The sequence below is a fragment of the Thalassophryne amazonica genome, chromosome 7 (assembly GCF_902500255.1).
Source record: "Thalassophryne amazonica chromosome 7, fThaAma1.1, whole genome shotgun sequence".
In the NCBI taxonomy this organism is placed as follows: domain Eukaryota; kingdom Metazoa; phylum Chordata; class Actinopteri; order Batrachoidiformes; family Batrachoididae; genus Thalassophryne; species Thalassophryne amazonica.
The window spans coordinates 51,322,374-51,341,721 of NC_047109.1; the positions used below are offsets into that span (position 1 = coordinate 51,322,374).

The 19,348-nt window shown below is 40.6% G+C and overlaps 1 protein-coding gene across 1 annotated transcript in view; it reads right to left on the reverse strand.

Moving 5' to 3' along the window:
• The window catches only part of LOC117513898 (upstream stimulatory factor 2), a 107,933-nt gene extending 97,634 nt beyond the window's left edge, over positions 1-10,299 (reverse strand). Inside the window, 2 exon segments of the mRNA XM_034174137.1 lie at positions 9,558-9,598; positions 10,039-10,299. Coding sequence (XP_034030028.1) covers positions 9,558-9,598; positions 10,039-10,073 — 76 coding nt within the window. The 5' untranslated portion in view covers positions 10,074-10,299.
• Positions 10,300-19,348: the final 9,049 nt, after the last annotated feature.

A 19,348-nucleotide genomic window follows, 5' to 3' on the forward strand; every position in this document is an offset into this window, starting at 1 on the left:
GGTTAACTGATGCTTTGCAGAAGCACTATATTAGAGATCTTTTACATTACGAGAAGTATAAATTAATTTTAGTTCATTGCAAAACTAGGGCGGGCCTCCACAGTTAAAGTAGGCCACGGGAAACCCAGTGTAATGGGTACTGGAAGACAACCAGTAACAACTACACAAGAGGAGATCATAGTGATCACAAGGATTTTAAACGCATTAAATTATGAATATGAAGAAAAGAAAAATCAATGGAGTACTGTGGCCTATTCACACACACAAAAAAATGGTCAGGCTGCTGCCATGCAAGGTACTCAACTGCTGCTGCCATGCAAGATACTCAACTGCACATCAGAAGCAGCTTGAGGATTAAGGACCTTGCTCACAGGCACCTTACTGAGTTGCCTGTCTGATTAACTCAGGATTTTCTGGTCATAAACCCGCCACTCTTACCAACACATTCCCATGGGCTTCAGCAAAAAAAAACAGATGTTACCTAACCCATAAGGTTATCGCATTATACAGTTGTATGCAAAAGTTTGGGCGACCCCTGATAATTTTCATGATTTTCCTTTATAAATCATTGGTTGTCCGGATCAGAAATTTCAGTTAAATATATCATATAGCAGATGAACACACTGATATTTGAGAAGTGAAATGAAGTTTCTAGTATTCACAGAAAGTGTGCAATAATTAAACAATATTGGGCAGGTGCATAAATTTGGGCACTCTTGTCATTTTACTGATCTGAATACATTTATAACTAATTATTGGAACACAAAATTGGTTTGGTAAGCTCACTGACCCTTGACCTCATTACACAAGTGAATCCAATCATGAGAAAGGGTATTTAAGGTGGTCATTTGCAAATGTTTCCCCTCTTTGCATCTTTTCTAATGAGTGGCAACATGGGAGTGTCTAAATAACTCTCAAATGACCTGAAAACAAAGATTGTTCAACATCATGGTTTAGGGGAAGGATACAAAAAGCTATATGAGAGATTTCAGCTGTCAGTTTCCACTGTGAGGAACATAGTGACGAAAGACGCAGGTACAGTACTAGTTAAGGCCCGAAGTGGCAGGCCAAGAAAAATCTCAGATAAGCTGAAGTGAAGGATGGTGAGAACAGTCATAGTCAACCCACAGACCTGCTCCAAAGACTTACAACATGATCTTGCTGCAGACAGTGTCTCTGTGCATCGTTCAACTATACAGCAAACTTTGCACAAGGGGATGCTGTATGATGCTGAACACAGAGGAAGCCTTTTCTGCATACACGCCACAGAGCCGCTTGAGGTATGCTAAAGCACATTTGGACAAGCCAGCTTCATTTTGGAATAAAGTGCTGTGGACTGATTAAAACTGAGTTATTTGGACATGACATAAGGGGTGGTATGCATGGCAGAAAAAGAACACAGCATTCAAAGAAAAACACTTGCTACCTACAATAATTTGGAGGTGGTTCCATCATGGGGCTGTGTGGCCAGTGCAGGTACTGGGAATCTTGTTAAAGTTGAGGGTCACATGGATTCCAGTCAATATCAGCAGATTCTTGAGAACAATGTTCATGAATCACTGACAAAGCTGAAGTTGCGCCAGGGCTGGATCTTTCAACAAGACAATGACCCTAAACACTGCTCAAACTCTACTAAGTAGGGCTGCAGCTATTGATTATTTTAGTAATCGAGTATTCTAGTGATTATTCTGGCAATTAATCGAGTAATCAGATAAAAAGTACTTTTGCGTTTTAAAACATTAACAGTCCAGGGCTCTCCCTAAGTAATGGCACAATGTCACTGCGTCATCACGGAGATTGTCAAATTCAGTGTATCCCTTTCTGCTGTCCTGGGTAATTATTTTTTTTACATCTTTACAGGTTTTGGATTTTTCCTGGCATTTTTTATTTATTTATTTATTTAAGGTGGTGGACTGGGTTCCTGCATGAATTTCTTTTTAGCACTCTCTCTGGGATTCAGCCAATGCATTTCATTTTCAGCTGGAGGTTGAACATGCAAGCCTCACAGTCACTGGTTTTTATTATTATTATTTTATTTGAGTTCCCGTGTTTGTGAAGCATTGTGTGTTGCCCAAAAAAGCGAAAATTAAAAAGGGAAATACTCACTGCGGGTCTAAGCAAAACACAGAAGAAAGAGTGGACTTCTTCCAGAGACTGTTTGTGGCCGGAGCTGTGTGAGGGCAGTGTTGAGCCGCTCACACCGGGCAGAGAAGCAGCAGCTGGCCGCCACGCGTAGAGCAGCCAGTGGACGAAAATGTGTTTTTTAAGAAAAAAAACAAACACACTGCTTTGCTTTAAATGCAGAGTAACCTATTTCAGATGATCAGCGTGGACTGTCTTTTTCCTAAAAGGCTTTATTTCATTCCGTTTCTTGCATTTGAAAGCTGTAGCTTTTGTGCTAATTTGATTAGTGCTTGCGCTAGTCTTCTTCTGTTTGTTTTTCTGGGGATATTACAACGCCACACACAGGCCTGGCATATGTACTACAACGTTAAACGAAGCTTCGAGGCACAGAATTTGCCTCAAACTTTTTTTGTAATTGAATTACTTGACTAATCGTTTCAGCCCTAGTACTAAGGCATTTATGCAGAGGAACAAGTACAACATTCTGGAATGGTCATCTCAGTCCCCAGACATGAATATTATTGAAAATCTGTGGTGTGATTTTAAGTGGGCTGTCCATGCTCAGAAACCAACAAACCTGAGATGTTTTGTAAAGAAGAATGGCCCAAAATACCTTCAACCAGAATCCAGACTCAGTGGAAGCTATAGGAAGTGTTTAGAGGCTGTTATTTCTGCAAAAGGAGGATCTACCAAACACTGATATATTTTTTCTGTTGGGGTGCCCAAATTTATGCACCTCTCTCTTTTTGTTTAAAGAATTATTGCACACTTTCTGTAAACCCTATAAACTTAATTTCACTTCTCAAATATCACTGTGTTTGTCTGCTATATGATATATTTAACTGAAATTTCTGATCCAAACAACCAATGATTTATAAAGGAAAATCATGGAAATCATCAGGGGTGCCCAAACCTTTGCATACAACTGTATGTTTCCAATTATAACTAGTGTTAGCTAGTTAGTGATGAGGCATACTTGCAAATGGGCTACCTAGTAACGGGGCTCATTGACAAAGGAACTAGTTGGCTGTAAATCAATGAACCCCAAGTGAAATTCCATGCACACACCAAAATCATGCAGTAACAACACAGCCCACAAGACGAATTCACAACTACAGCATAACATCTGTAAGTGATGAGGAACTAATTTCTGGGAGTAATGTCTGACACACACAGTAATTATTGGGATTAAATTGGATAACATCTGTCTCACTCACTCACATGCATGTGAGTTAATAGCATTAAGTGGGAGTAAAGCCCCTTTCACAACGGGGGTGCTCCCGGTTGCGCCGTGTGTCATTATGACGATGCCGCGTGGAAGCAACTCAGTGCTGAGACGTACTTAATGCAGTAAAAACTACATGCTGAAGAAAAAAATGGAGAATGATTGCCAGAAATATCCAGTAAAAAGTCCGGACATCTCTCCACTCATGGACATTCGTTCACGCGCGCACATGTTAACAATTAAAAGAAAAAAAAAAGTCTGGCTGCAAGCATTAGTTCCTTGTTCTCTGCTCAAAAGCTCACATCACAGTTAAAAAAATGACATAAGTCCTGAGACAGGACATGTCAACATCAAGTAGAACTCCAAACATCTCCACAATCACTTTGGGATTACTGGAACTGCTCTTGCATAGTTGACATCATACCTGTCCAGTCGTTCTTACTGTGTATTGTGTAATGGCACCTCCTCTATCATAGGGACATGAAGTTTGGGGCTCCGCAGGGATCCGTTTTAGGCCCCCTGCTTTTTTCCCTTTATGTAGAACCCTTTGGGAATATACTGCGGTGCTTTGGGATTCCCTTTCATTGCTATGCTGATGACACTCGATTGTACATGCCAATAACTGCTGGTAATCTCATTCACATAAAATCTTTGGAAGATTGCCTTGCATCAGTAAGAAGTTGGATGTCTAGTAACTTCCTACTTTTAAATTCTGATAAGACTGAAGTTATGGTTCTTGGTCCAGCGAGGTATCGGCATCAATTTGATCAGCTAGCACTTAGCTTAGGTTCGTGTGTTATACATCATACGGCTAAAGTGAGGAACCTTGGAGTAATTTTTGATCCTATGTTGTCCTTTGATCTCCACATTAGAGACATTACGAGGACTGCTTTCTTCCATTTGCGAAATATAGCGACGATTCGTCCCATCCTGTCTATGGCTGATGCTGAGACTTTGATTCATGCATTTGTCTCTTCTAGATTGGACTACTGTAATGCTCTATTTTCTGGTTTACCGCAGTCCAGGATTAGGGGTCTTCAACTGGTTCAAAACGCTGCTGCCAGACTTTTGACACAAAGCAGAAAGTTTGACCACATTAGGCCCGTTTTGGCATCCCTGCACTGGCTTCCTGTTCCTGCAAGATTGGATTTTAAAGTACTGTTATTAGCTTATAAAATTGTTCATGGACTTGCACCTCCCTATCTGGCTGACCTGGTAAGCCCTATGTACCAGCTCGGGCCCTGCGTTCTCAGGGTGCAGGACTTCTATGTGTTCCCAGAGTGAATAAAAAGTCTGCTGGTCACAGAGCTTTCTCCTACCGTGCCCCAGCTCTGTGGAACGATCTCCCAGCACACATTCGGCAGTCGGATACTGTGGAGACTTTTAAGTGACGTTTAAAGACTCATTTGTTTTCCCTGTTTTATCATTAGTGTTATGATGTGTTTTTATTTTTGTATTCTTTTATGATTGTCTTTCTTTTATGGTCGTCTTTTTATTGTGTTTTAAATTTTTTAATGTTGTGTGAAGCGCCCTGAGACGATTTCATCGTGAATTGGCGCTATATAAATTAATACATTTGAAATCTGATTTGATTTGAGGGAGCAGGTTGCAAAACATATGGAGGTAACTCACAAAAATTAAAATAGTAGCTCACTAAGAAACACTTAAACACGGGGTAACATTGGAACATGCATAAAGGCAAATCAAATACTCACAGCAAGGCAACACGAGAGAATGACAGTGAATGAACCGGCAAAAGGTGGGGAACAAGTGAGGGCTTAAATACCAAACTATTAACTAAACACAGGCGCATGAAATGAAGGAGGCAGGGACAAAAAAATGCATGTGGAAAACAACAAGAACCAAGGTGCCTGAACTACACAGACCGCAACAGTTAAGTGTTTCTCCACTTACCTACTGCAGTCTGTTGACATAACAACCAAAAACACAAAGTGACAGCGTATTCAACAAACAATAATACTAGATGCAAAACAAAATGTGAGGCTAAGATGTGTACGAAATGAAACGGTAGGAAACAAATGTGGAAAAATAAGAAAACAAGCAAGTCAAACAACAACAACAACAACTAAGTAATGAAAAAAAGGCAATCACAAACCGAACGCAGAAAACTAGTGTGGAACTCAAACATGTGATGGAGTGCAACACGAAAACAACACAAGTGAGGATGCAGGAGTGGAACACAGGGGACCCAGACCAACAGGACACAGACAGGGATCAGAAAATTAACAGATGAACCTATGCAGAAATTAATATCACTAAAAGATAACACTAACAAACAAACACATACAGAACATAATACTTAAAGAGGCACTGGTGGGGGCAAACCACAACAGTAATGTTGCATACGATTTAATAATATCAAGTGGGAGCAACGTTACATGAGTTAATATCAAGTGGAAGCAATGTTACATGCAAGTCAATGTCATTCCGTGGGAGTAATGTCAAATACAAGCTCATGATACTATGTGAGAGTAACATGATATATGATTTAATGGAATTATGTGGCAGGAACATTACAGACAAGTTAATAACATTAAGTCAGAGTCACGTTACATAAGAGCTAATGACATTAAATGGGTGTAACGTTACATACGAATAATGTCATCAAGTGGGTGTAACATTTCATACTAGTATTGACCGAGTGTGAGTAATGACACCCAGTGGGAGTAACCTTACATGCAAGGTAATGACAGCAAGTATCGTAATCGACGTATCGTAAGCCACGTTCGTAATCTGATCATATTTTATGCTTTATTTGATTGTCTTTGGATAAGATACCTAAAAAATAGTTTACAGATTATGTTCATTTGAGTAATCTTACATACGAGTAATAACGTTGAGTGGGAGTAACATTAAATACATTATGACTGAGTGGGATTAACATTACATATGAGTAATGACATCAAGTGTGAGTAACGTTACATAAAAGTAATTGCATTGACTGCGAGTGACATTACATACAAGTAATGACAGTAAGTTTAACATTACATAGGTGATGACATGAAATGGGAGCAACGTTGTAAACAAGTTAATGACATTAAGCGGAAGTAACGTTAAGTGCGAGTATTGTTACATATGAGTAATGACATTAAATGGGAGTAACATTACATATGAGTAATGACATTAAGTGGGAGTATTGTTACATAGGAGTAACGGCATTAACTGAGAGGATTGTTACATAGGAGTAACGGCATTAACTGAGAGGATTGTTACATAGGATAGGTACGCAGGTATGACCTAAATATGGTGTCCGCTACTGTGGATGTATCAGATGTAACTGGCCTGAGAGACTTTCCAGGCAGCAGTCCTGAGTTTGTGCTTTGTGGAATGTGTTTATTTTTTGGCAATCAGGAACCCCTCTATTTGATGATGTACTTGAAATCCCCCCCCCCCCACACACACACACACAACCTCATTTTCAAACTGCATTCCTATTATGAGTAAAAGTTCGAAAATTCTGTGATTGAAATACTGCATTAAAAAAGTCAATGAAATTCATCTTGAATGTGAGTAAGATGGGTTTTCAAATCATATAAAACTAATGTTATTATCTGTCTTTCTGCGAAGTTTGGTGGTGCCTTCGCATGCATATTTTTATGATCCTGCAAAACCGATGTTGAGTCAACAAGACGGTGGACATGGCGAAATTGCTGGGTTTTTAGCTTGGAAACTACTGTCAGAAAACAGTGTTTAAACAGTGGATCGTTGCAAATCACACATTTAAATGACAAAATAATTAGGTTTGACAGAATACCATCATTTTGAAATGCAACTTATGAGAAACTGGTCACAGCTTTCTGAGTTTTTCCTTTAAGAACAAAGACATAAATTACCAAGATCTTCCGAACTTCAAATGTGCATAATTTTATTCATATCTGACATCAAACAAATATTTAAACACCATTTTGAAGGTCTCTTTCCAACCACACCATTTCTGTTACAATTCCTTTGAGTTTAATTTTTTGTCATGTACCTACATAGGAGTAATGACATTAAGTCAGTGATTTTCAACTTTTTTTGAGCTGCAGCACCCTTTTTATATTTACAAAATCCTGCGGCACACCACCAACCAAAATAATATTATAATTCTATTACCTCTGGTTTTGCGCAGAACCCAATTATCGCAATAGAAAATCGATACAGAAAACACCGCATTTCGAAAATCCTCAAGCATTTTGCGCTCTGATCTCAAGTAGGGCTGTCACGATTAGGAATTTCTGGAGACGATTGTCAGACAAATAATTGCGATTGACGAATATATTGTCTATTTTTTTTTCCTTTTTTCCCCTTCTTTATATTCTACTATTGTAGTATAATTACACAACTCTGGAAGAACGTTTGGCTTTTGTGAGTGGAGAAACTGGGAATGGTGCAACATTTTTATTTTTATCTTCATTTTACATACAGTCCCAACTTTTTCTGATTTGTGGTTGTTTTTGTTGCATTTCTGAAATTGTTTCTCCTCATCAGTCACGTTTTGTGCTTAAACACTGCATTAAGCTCAAGATTGAACAAATAAATACCTTTGGAAAATAACAGCTGTTAAAGTTCAGAGTTCTCACCTGCTTTTTGTGATCTCTGCGTCTGAACATTTTTTTTTGTGTGGCTCAGTTCATTCATATATTCTCATTTTCTAAATATGTTTTTAAAGATATTTGACCATTTATTTCATCTCATGATCTCATAAATTCAGCATACGACGCGCACATGGTGTGAACAGGATGGTAACGGCAGAATCACACCTTTAGAGAAAGTTCAGAGAGAAGTAAAGGCAGCTTCATGTTTCCGTTTTGTTAACGTTCACTTGGGTTAAAATCCTCTCTCTGCTCCACGCTCGCTGCGCACTGAACGTGTCGCGCCTGCATTCAGGAATCTCCCTCACCCACCCCCTCCCTCGCAGTCTGCAGCCTGTTAACTCCGCGCGCACACACACAGGCACAGACACACACACCAACAGCTCCGCATTTTAGACGGCTTTTGAAGGAGACGGCACTATTTTAATCGGCCGTCAGCCTCCTTGTTATTGTCCCGCCTTAAGACGAGAGCGAGGCTGCAGCACGTTTGACGTCAGATTCTGAGTCATTTTATGCTTTGTGGATAAAATAAATAATTCACGGTAATCGCGAATATGAAAAATACCCACGGCATCCCCGACGATCAGCCTCCTTGTTATTGTCCCGCCTTAAGACGAGAGCGAGGCTGCAGCACGTTTGACGTCAGATTCTGAGTCGTTTTATGCTTTGTGGATAAAATAAATAATTCACGGTAATCGCGAATATGAAAAATACCCACGGCATCCCCGATGATCGATCACGGCACCCTAGGGTGCCGCGGCACCCCGGTTGAGAATCACTGCATTAAGTAATGGAATGCATTTATATAGCACTTTTCCATCTGCATCAGACGCTCAAAGCGCTTTACAAATAATGCCTCACAGTCACCCAAATTTCAGGGTGCTGCCATACAAGGTACTCACTACACACCGGTGTCGCAGACCGACCGGTCCACCCCTAATAATCGGTCTGCCTTTTGCATCTGCGCATGTTTCATTTTGGACCACAGCAGCACATCTTCACCAAAAGCAACCAAATGGATTAATGGGATTATTAACCATCAGATGATAAAGGTAAAACCTCTTAAATCTTTCAGTTTTAAGCAGAAACAAGGCCCTTTTAAGCAGAAACTCAGCAAATTCCATGACACTTTGAAATGACCGAAGCGCAGAGTGAACGCATCAGCTAGCAGCTCATTTAGCCGCTGCGCTCTGATCGCTTCCACCGCCTTTTATGATGAAATAATGCTGAATTTATGTGGAAAATATTGCTGTACAAAAGCTTCAGATATCTGTCACTGAGATAGATGATGACTGGAGTGCAGTTTGAAGCAGAAACGAGGTGTTAATCCGTGAACTGCATCATCAGGGGGGACCGTTCTGTATGCGAAACCGGGAGCAACTAGGGGATTAAGGACCTTGCCCAAGGTCAGGCTGGGATATGAACCAAGTGAGAGTAATGTTATAAACCAGTTAATTGCATTTCGTGCAGCAGCTTCCTTGTGTTCTTGAGTTTACCTGGAGAACACAATATGCCTGTTCCACTTCCCCTACGAACATCATTTTATATTTACCAGAAAAAAGCACTTGATGATTTGTTTTGTCATCGGTAATGACGGGTTTATGATACTTTACCTTCAGATACCTGGACAGCCTCCTCTTCTTGCTTTTCTTGCCTGCAAGAGAAGTGCACAAATATCTACTTTCAAGATTCTGAATTCATCCCTCGGAAACGGTGATGTAAGTTTTCCTGTGTTCGGGGGTAAATCATTGCAAGAGATCAGCCAAACAACCACAAAACATGTAAAGTGTATTTTTTCCGTCTGGATACATTCCTTAATAAACGTTCACCAAACACGGCAGTTTATATTTTAATAGTTAGCTTATGCTAACTTAGCTATGAACTGTTTATAATAACGCGAATGTTTTTCAATTCTCGCCACTGTTCTTTGAACTGTCCTAAACAATGCTGTCCCATTCTCTTGCTAACTTATTTTCAGTCTTTACATTACTTTAAATAACATTATTTTTAGGTCAGGCCTTGCTTAGCTCTCTGGCTATCTTAATAGCATGTCGTAGTTAGCGCAGTAAGCCACTGTGGGCCACGTTCGGTTACCTTGAGCTGTCCAGACTCTGTTCAAGCATATCCATCAGGGTTACAATAAAAAGTGATATTGAGTGTCACAGACGGAGATGGAAGCGCTGCTGATCACGGGAACAAACACTCGGGTCATGTGAGAGAGACAGCCCGGGACACGTGAGGCGCAGCTCGGTGTGGAAGTTAAAATGGAGGCCGCTGATCCCACGAATCGAAACAGCACCGTTAAAAAAAAACAACCTTCACCGGGTCTATCACAAAAACATTAAATCTTCTCAAACGCACCGATTAAAACCCCGCCCCACTGTCAGAGAAACGAAGTGTTTATGGTTAAATTAACATTTGAACAGATACGTAGAGGGGAAATAGGCGTGCAGTAAGATCGAAAGATTAAGGCTACATTCACATTACCATTTGAAGTGATGACAATCTTTTTTTTGTTGTTGACAGGAAAGGCTTCAGGGATGCTTTGCTTTGGTGATGATTTTACAGACAGATGAAAACTAGACAAACTGCAGTTTTTAACATCTAGTCTGGTTTGATTGATGTTTTTAAAACTAGATTTTAGACTTTTGTGTTCTTGGGTCAAGCAGGTTGTAGGTGCCCAACCAACACTTGTAATCCAGCCTCAGTATACCATGGGCTACACAAAAAATTATGACAGCCAGCTGGCCCCAGAGTGGTGTAAAATCAGGTCAAGGTAAGTAAATCATTACACAATACCCAAAATTTTAAAATCCTCCAATCGCATAGAAAAGTATACCACATTATTTAGGTCTTTTGGATCCTTTGGATCTATGAAGCTTAAATATGAAAAAGTATCGGTATCGATATCAGCGATACTGGGCCTGTATTTACTTGGTATCGGATCAATACCAAAATTCCCGGTATCGCCCACCTCTACTTTGAGGCAAACTCTTGAAGAGACCAAAAAAAGCTTGTCTTAAGAGAAGGGGCATGGCCAACACCAGTTTCTTTCCATTTAAAGAAGCAGCCACATATATAGAAATACTTCTTGTTTACAAACATTGACGTCACATCCAAGCATGCATTAACATGGTTGGCAAGAACACGTGTAAATAGATGCCAGGAAAGAAAGAAAGCACTGCATGTTCGAGTTCAGGAAGCGATTTAGCTGTACCTGTTTTTTGTAAGCCCATTCTGTTTCCTGAAGGGGAAAGTTATTCCTTCACAGCGGATAAATGACCGACCACATGATCCTTGGCTCTGCACACAAACATGATGCTTCTCTTTATTGTCCTCACTGGTAAGTGTCATTTTACTTCTGACCAGCTGTAATATCTCATCTGAAAGCCAAATTGGGCAATTTTTCCTTTCAGCAATTGTCAAGCTACCTGATGAATTAGTAAATTATTATTAGTTGAACTGAGGAATTGATCAGTCTAAGGATTTTAAATTGATCAAACAATTAATTTGCCTTTGTAGTCTATACAGTCTTACATTCCAGGAACAGGTAAATCAAAACACGTGTTCTCAAGCTTTAAACTGGCATGTCTATTTTTGATACCCTTCAAATGAACATCCATCTTACATTTTAAATCATACAATGAACAGTGTAAAACATGCATTTTGATTGACTCCCGTGACTTTTTGTTCAGAGTTTAGACGCACAAATGACAACGTGACCAGCAAAAAGGTTTTTCATGTCAAAATATTTTTATTTTTAACTTATTGTATGAAACAAATAGATTCACTGTGGCAGTGTGTGTATACATGTACTTTAAATAAATAAATAAGCTTGGGACTCTCTCCTCTCCTCTATCTCTGCCTCAACCTTCAAAGTCCCAACTTCACCAGACTGAGAATTCTTCAAACTACATTCGGAATAACTATGGAATTGATCAGCTGGTCTCTCAACACTATTGACACCATCTTTTCAACAAGGAAATCAGGGTTGGGGGACCCTGCATGCCCAGAAGGAACCTATCCCGCGGGCTACGTTCTCGATGCCTGGAAGAATTGGTGTGTAGCGTGTTTGGAACCACTCTCCGTGGAAGACATTGAGGATTTATTCTTATTTGTCTTTATGGTAGGAGGGCTTCTGCTACTAGGATTAGGCGCTGCCCTGATGTACTGGAAAACTGGCCACCAAAACCACAATCCCACATCTGTCCATCATGATTATCGAGGTTGGAAAGGCTGTACAATCTCAGACTGCATTAACTTTTGAACTTAAATGCAAGATGGAAACCATCTCGTAGCAGTTGTCTGCCCTGCAAATAACTGAGGTTGGAGTCCAGTGAATATTCACACAAATGGATCTGGACAGTTAAGAGAAGCCACATTGGAGTTCTGTGTTTCTCTGCCTAAACCCATACGCAGCAGCCTTATCAGCTACCGAAGGTCAAAATGCCCTGCTTGTTTTCCTCCAGAAAGATTTCAGCGGCTCTGGTGATGCACATGGCTCCCTCTTCATCTGCCCCACCCACCTGCACACACGGACGCATGCTCCCCCCCACTCCCCCTTGTGTTTCTGTCCCTCCCCCACCCCAGCCTCTGCACTGCCACTCCTTCTGCCTCCGGGAGGCTGCGTGGCACAGCTGCAGCAGCTTGGATGACAGACTGTTTCAAAGTTTAGCATATATAACAACCTGGTCTCACGGCAAGTCGTGATTCAGCAGCACGAAATATACATTAATCTATTGGTTTGTGATATTGTGACGAAAAGCAACTCATAACAGCACAAATTCATTCTAATTCATTCCGTGATGGCTGCACGAAATTGTGGTTATGGTGGGGGTTGAAAGAGTAAAGATTAGGTTATGGTTCAGGTTAGGGTCTGGGATAGGAGTAGCGTTAGGAATAGTGAGTTAAAAAAAAAAACTGTCACGAAAATTAGACTCATTTCATCACGGGAGCATGAGAAAAAACACAAGACTGGGCTGTGTATAAACAATCAAATGTATATGTGCGGTTGTTTTAATTGTGTCATTATTACATTCAACTTTGTGGATTAATTGCTGTACGAGTATTTTTGTATTTTTGTTTGAGGTTACTGGGTGAAGATAATTTTGTTGCACTTGTTGTAATGACAATAAAATCATCATTCATTCATACTTTTGTAATTCCAAAGACATCAACACATGATAAATCATAAGAACATCAGTCATGCTACATGCCTGTGGCTGGTAGCACGCGTCTTTGTTCCTACCACATTTTGATATCATGTGGGTGTTATCAGAGTACACAGTCACTGTTTGTTAAGTAACATATCACTGACGGTATTACAGTACGTAGTGTCCTACACTGTAAGGAATCAGTTGTGAACACCATAACTACTACATCCATTTGATGCAGTAATCTCAATGATTCTTATCAGTTTTGTTTATTGAAAGGTATATTCATCTGTATATGTAATAATGATCTTACAACACACTTCGTTTTGCTCTGTCGATCAGTCTGAGGTCAGACAGGAGGTGGAACAGTTGGTCCTCTGGTGTGGTGAGAACAAACTAGAGCTGAACCCACTCAAGACTGTGGAGATGAAAGTGGACTTCAAGAGAAATCCCCCATCCTCAACAACACTGTGTCTACTGTGGACAATTTCCGGTTCCTGGGATCCACCCTCTCCAAGGATATGAAGTGGACCTCCCACATAAACTCCATCAGGAAAAAGACACGGCAGAAGATGGGAAGTACAACCTGCCCCAGGAGGTGCTCATCATCTTTTACACATCCATCATCCAGTCTGTCCTGTGAATCTCTATCTCTGTTTGGTTTCCCTCTGCCTCCAAACATGACAGGCACAAACTTGAAGGAACTGTCAGGTCTGAAAAAAAAAAAAAAAAAAATCATCGGAGCCAGCCTGACCTCCATCCAGGACTTATACCGGTCCAGGACCATGAAGCGAGCTGGTAACATCTCTGCAGACTCCTCACACCCTGGACACACACTGTTTAAACTCCTCCCCTCTGGGTGACGTTACAGAGTTCTGTACATGAAAACAGCGAGACACAGGAACAGTTTCTTTCCACAGGACATCACACTGATGAACAATTTACCTGCCATACAGCTCACTAATTCATATACCTCATGTACAATTTAACTTCAATCAGTTTGTCTGTTTCTCCTTTGCACACATTATTATTGCACATTTTATTTTATTTGCACATTTGTACTGTGAATTATTCAGTGTTTAGTATATACACGCTGTCCAGAGAGAGTACACTTCAAACCAGAATCAAATTCCTTGTATTCCTGTAGATACTTGGTGAATAAAGACTATTCTGATTCTGGTATCTGAATTCAAACTCATCTTGAAAAGAAACAGGAAAAGTGAAGTTCGTTAAGTATCCACCATCACCTGACTTACCTGACAGTGTAGTACTTCAAAAACTTAGACATTTGTCCAAGTGCTGCATTGTTTCCCCTTGTGCCTAAACTGGATCCAGAGGAGACAGACAGCCTCTGACAGTGAGGATGAGACAAATCTGCCAGGGCCAATAACTGCATTGTGCTTCTGACTTTTCAACATACGCTTCTTGCTCTCTTCTTCAATGAACTTCCCAGTGCATGTTCCTCATCGTAACCCGTCCTCAAGTGAGGAACATAGTCTGGATCCGTTGGATCATCACTCGATACCCCTACATGGATGAAAAAACTTTGGATTTGTTTACTGAGTTGATTGACGATAAATCAGAAATATTCTTATTATACCCTGAACAAATAATAATATTAAATACAGATTTTTAACTTAACCTTCACATATTTGATTCTTTTTCACTTTTACATAAGTTTTTAAAAATAAATTGTAGCATAATTTTGCATTCATGCATGGATCAGGGTGCTTGAAGTTTAAAGACCTTTTTCACACTGTTCACCTCAATAAATGTGTGCTGCACTTAAATGCTGGGGTAAAACTGGGTTGTCTGGGCTTTTGATGGATTCATGTGTAATTTTCAAGTTGGACAAAAATTTAATTAATTAATGTCTAAACAGACAGACGAGTTCATCATCCCCTTGACTAGACCACATACATTTTCCAACAATGGATGTAAATATATGGTGTAAATAAATTACTGCTTGGTGGCAAGTGATGAATTTTATTGATCTGGTGTGCCAAACAAAAAATAGAAAATTATTCCTTTGCAATTTCTGAAGATGTAAATGTACTTGTGACTTATCTGACCTACAAACACAGGAGTGAGCCAACAGCACCCAGTTCCTGTGTTAAATTGCAGTAATCCATGCAGATCTTTTCAGTTTCTGATCAGGAATTCTCAGGAAACATATCCTTGAACCCTTCAGGAAATGATTGCAGCAACTGACTGATGTTATGATATAAGCCTGCAATGGCTGCAAAAAAAAAAAAAAAAAAAGCTCACCATTACCAACCAGAGGAGCCTCTTCAGTCACATACTGCTCCTTCCCAAGTGCAGGAGCAACAGATTGAAAAACTCCTTTGTCCCTCAGGCCATCAGACTGTACAACTCCTCACTCAGGGGGAGGAGGAGTAACAGGAAGACAGAGGACCGGAAGGAGAGGACGAGTAAACCAGTATTGATCAGTATGTCTGGTATATTGTGTATTTATAGTTTGTATTTGCAAACTGTTTTTCTTGATTAGTTTCACTTTGGTACGGGTGCTTCTTACCCTGTGTGCTGCTATACAATGCTGCTGGAAGCTCAATTTCCCTGAGGGAGTCTTCCCAAGGGATCAGTAAAGTTCTGTCTAATCTAATTTAATCTAATATAAAAACTATTGTGGCACTATGGCTTTCTGCTAACCGCAGAAGTCAGCAAACCCACGTGACCAGATTCATGACATCATGAGAAGTATCCCTGTACACCAAAGTCATAGAGATCTTATGGGTGTTTTTATGGTGCATTATCTCAGCACCTGTGACAGTGATCACAAGACAGACTTTCCAAAGACCTCTCTGGCTTTGAACTCCCATGATGCTTTACTGCTAGGGAAACTCCACACAGTTTGTCAGCTTTTGGTAGATCAAGTATTTTACTGACATACTGCAGTTTCTCTTGCATTTATACACTCAACAAAAATATAAACGCAACACTTTTGGTTTTGCTCCCATTTTGTATGAGATGAACTCAAAGATCTAAAACTTTTTCCACATATACAATATCACCATTTCTCTCAAATATTGTTCACAAACCAGTCTGAATCTGTGATAGTGAGCACTTCTCCTTTGTTGAGATAATCCATCCCACCTCACAGGTGTGCCATACCAAGATGCTGATTAGACACCATGATTAGTGCACAGGTGTGCCTTAGACTGCCCACAATAAAAGGCCACTCTGAAAGGTGCAGTTTTATCACACAGCACAATGCCACAGATGTCGCAAGATTTGAGGGAGCGTGCAATTGGCATGCTGACAGCAGGAATGTCAACCAGAACTGTTGCTCGTGTATTGAATGTTCATTTCTCTACCATAAGCCGTCTCCAAAGGCGTTTCAGAGAATATGGCAGTACATCCAACCAGCCTCACAACCGCAGACCACGTGTAACCACACCAGCCCAGGACCTCCACATCCAGCATGTTCACCTCCAAGATCGTCTGAGACCAGCCACTCGGACAGCTGCTGGAACAATCGGTTTGCATAACCAAAGACTTTCTGCACAAACTGTCAGAAACTGTCTCAGGGAAGCTCATCTGCATGCTCGTCGTCCTCATCGGGGTCTTGACCTGACTCCAGTTCGTCGTTGTAACCGATTTGAGTGGGCAAATGCTCACATTTGCTGCCGTTTGGCACGTTGGAGAGGTGTTCTCTTCACGGATGATGCGAAGGAGATGTGTTGCACTGCATGAGGCAAATGGTGGTCACACCAGATACTGACTGGTATCCCCCCCCCAATAAAACAAAACTGCACCTTTCAGAGTGGCCTTTTATTGTGGGCAGTCTAAGGCACACCTGTGCATTAATCATGGTGTCTAATCAGCATCTTGATATGGCACACCTGTGAGGTGGGATGGATTATCTCAGCAAAGGAGAAGTGCTCAATATCACAGATTTAGACTGGTTTGTGCACAGTATTTGAGGGAAATGGTGATATTGTGTATGTGGAAAAAGTTTTAGATCGTTGAGTTAATCTCATACAAAATGGGAGCAAAACCAAAAGTGTTGCGTTTATATTTTTGTTGAGTATATAAGAACCTGTTGAAACACTGAAGCTGTAATTTTGCAGAAATTTGGGGTTCAAACGTTGTTTTCTTCTACTGAAAATGATACAAAGAGGTTGAGGTTTTTTTTTTTTTTTTTCGAGTGAATGTTATTAATGACAATATAAACAACCAAATCCTGTCAGACCCTGGATATTAGCTCACCAGATTTGTCCTGGATTAAGATGACGATCCAGAGTTTTAATGACTTCCTGGTTGCGGCCATCAGTTAAGAGAACTAAATAACACCCGGCCTCAGTATACCGTGGCCAATACAAAATGTATGGTGACCATCCCAGGGTGGCAGCTATAGCCACATAGTGGCCATTAAAGGATTACAAAGGACTCAACATTTGTAAATGCTCCAGTATAAAAGTATACCACATTATTTTTCTGATCAGAAAGATTCCATAAAGGTATAGTTTGGACTATCTATGACTGAATTTTATGGCATTATGGGGTAAAAACAGTTTGTACAGAGGTAAAAAGTTAAAGTTGCTGCAATTTTGGAAAGAAAGATATGTAAATTATTAGTTTAGTTAATAAAGTTTTAAGAAGGAATAGCGGTTGCACCATCTATTATCCTTGGTTGTCAGATTATGGGGTAACATATATCATATGCATCATATGGTCATGACCATTACTTTGGAGACCAAGTGTTCCACACAGTTAGTAACTGTGTACCTGGTCCTTTCTGCGTGGAGTTTGCATGTTCTCTCCATCTTCGTATGGGTTCCCTCCAGGTGCTCTGGCTTCCTCCAACTTTCATAGACATGCAGATTAAATGAATTGTTAACGTTAAATTGACCGTAGGTGTGCGTGCCATGCAGGTATGATGGTGTTTGCCTGTCTATATGTGCCCCTGCGACAGACTGCTGTCCTGTCCAGGGTGTACCTGCCTCACACCATAGACTGCTGGGATTCGAGTCCATTGTGGCCCTTTATTGGAGTAAACAGGTGTAGAAAATGAATGAATGAATGTCTGGTCTCTTAGAGTATCTGAGGTTGTGGCTGAAAAAGCCTATGCAGGAATAACTGTCTCTACTGCAAAGCCACATCTATATACACTCACTGGTAGTTTATTAATAACATCTGTTCAATTGCTTGTTAACACAAATAGTTAATCAGCCAATTGCATGGTAGACAGTGTACTCCTCCAGACACTCCCAGTTCACATGCACTATCCGTTTGTGCTTACCAGGTCTGTCTGATGTCCTCCCCCACCTTCTGATCTAACTTACCACCAGATGGTGATCAGTTGACAGCTCTGCCCCTCTCTTCTCCTGAGTGTCCAGAACATGCAGCCTCAGATCAGATGATATGATCACAAAATCGATCATCAAACTTCGGTCTTGGGTGCTCTGGTAAGATGTACACTTATGAACCTCTTTATGTTCGAACATGGTGTGCATTACGGACAGTCCATGACCTGCACAGAAGTCCAACAACAAAGGACCGCTCTGGTTTAGATCACAGAGACCGTTCCTCCCAATCACACATCTCCAGGTGTCTCTGTCATTGTCAGCGAACAAGTCTCTAATCAGTTTGTTGGACCTTTGTTTTAGCTTTCAAATGGGCACAGTTGAAGAACTTCCCATGTGATCTGATCAAAATGTAGATACCCTCTGTTGCATTCCAGAAAGAAGAAGGGGAAAAAAGATACCAAAAAGAGTGGGACCTAGTAGGAAGCAACGTTGCTTGACACCACTGTTAACATAGAAGAGTTCATAAGAGGTGCCATTGAACTGGACAATCCCCTTTGTGTTGGTGTGGTAGGATTCCAGCATACACAGTAGTTTTGGTGGCCAGCCAGTCTTTGGAAGAGCATGGAAAGGACCATCTTTATTGACGAGGTGAAAAGCTTTGGTTCAATGAGGACAAAAAGGGTAAAAGGGTCTTTGCTGCTATCTACACCTCTCTTGATCCTGATGAAGTGAGAAGGCCATGTTTATTGTGGACTTCATGACATGGAAATCACACTGAGATTCTGAATAGACATATTCTACAGCTGGACGATGCTGACCCATAGAGGACTAGAGGCAGAGGACTTTGTGAAGAGGCTGGAGGAAGGTAGATTTGCAGTGCTTGATAAGGTCTGGAGGAATCCCATCATAACATATGGAGAAGCTGAGGTTCTCTTTGTGAATGTGAACTTTATCCCAGAGACCCGGAACCGTTCTTCTTCT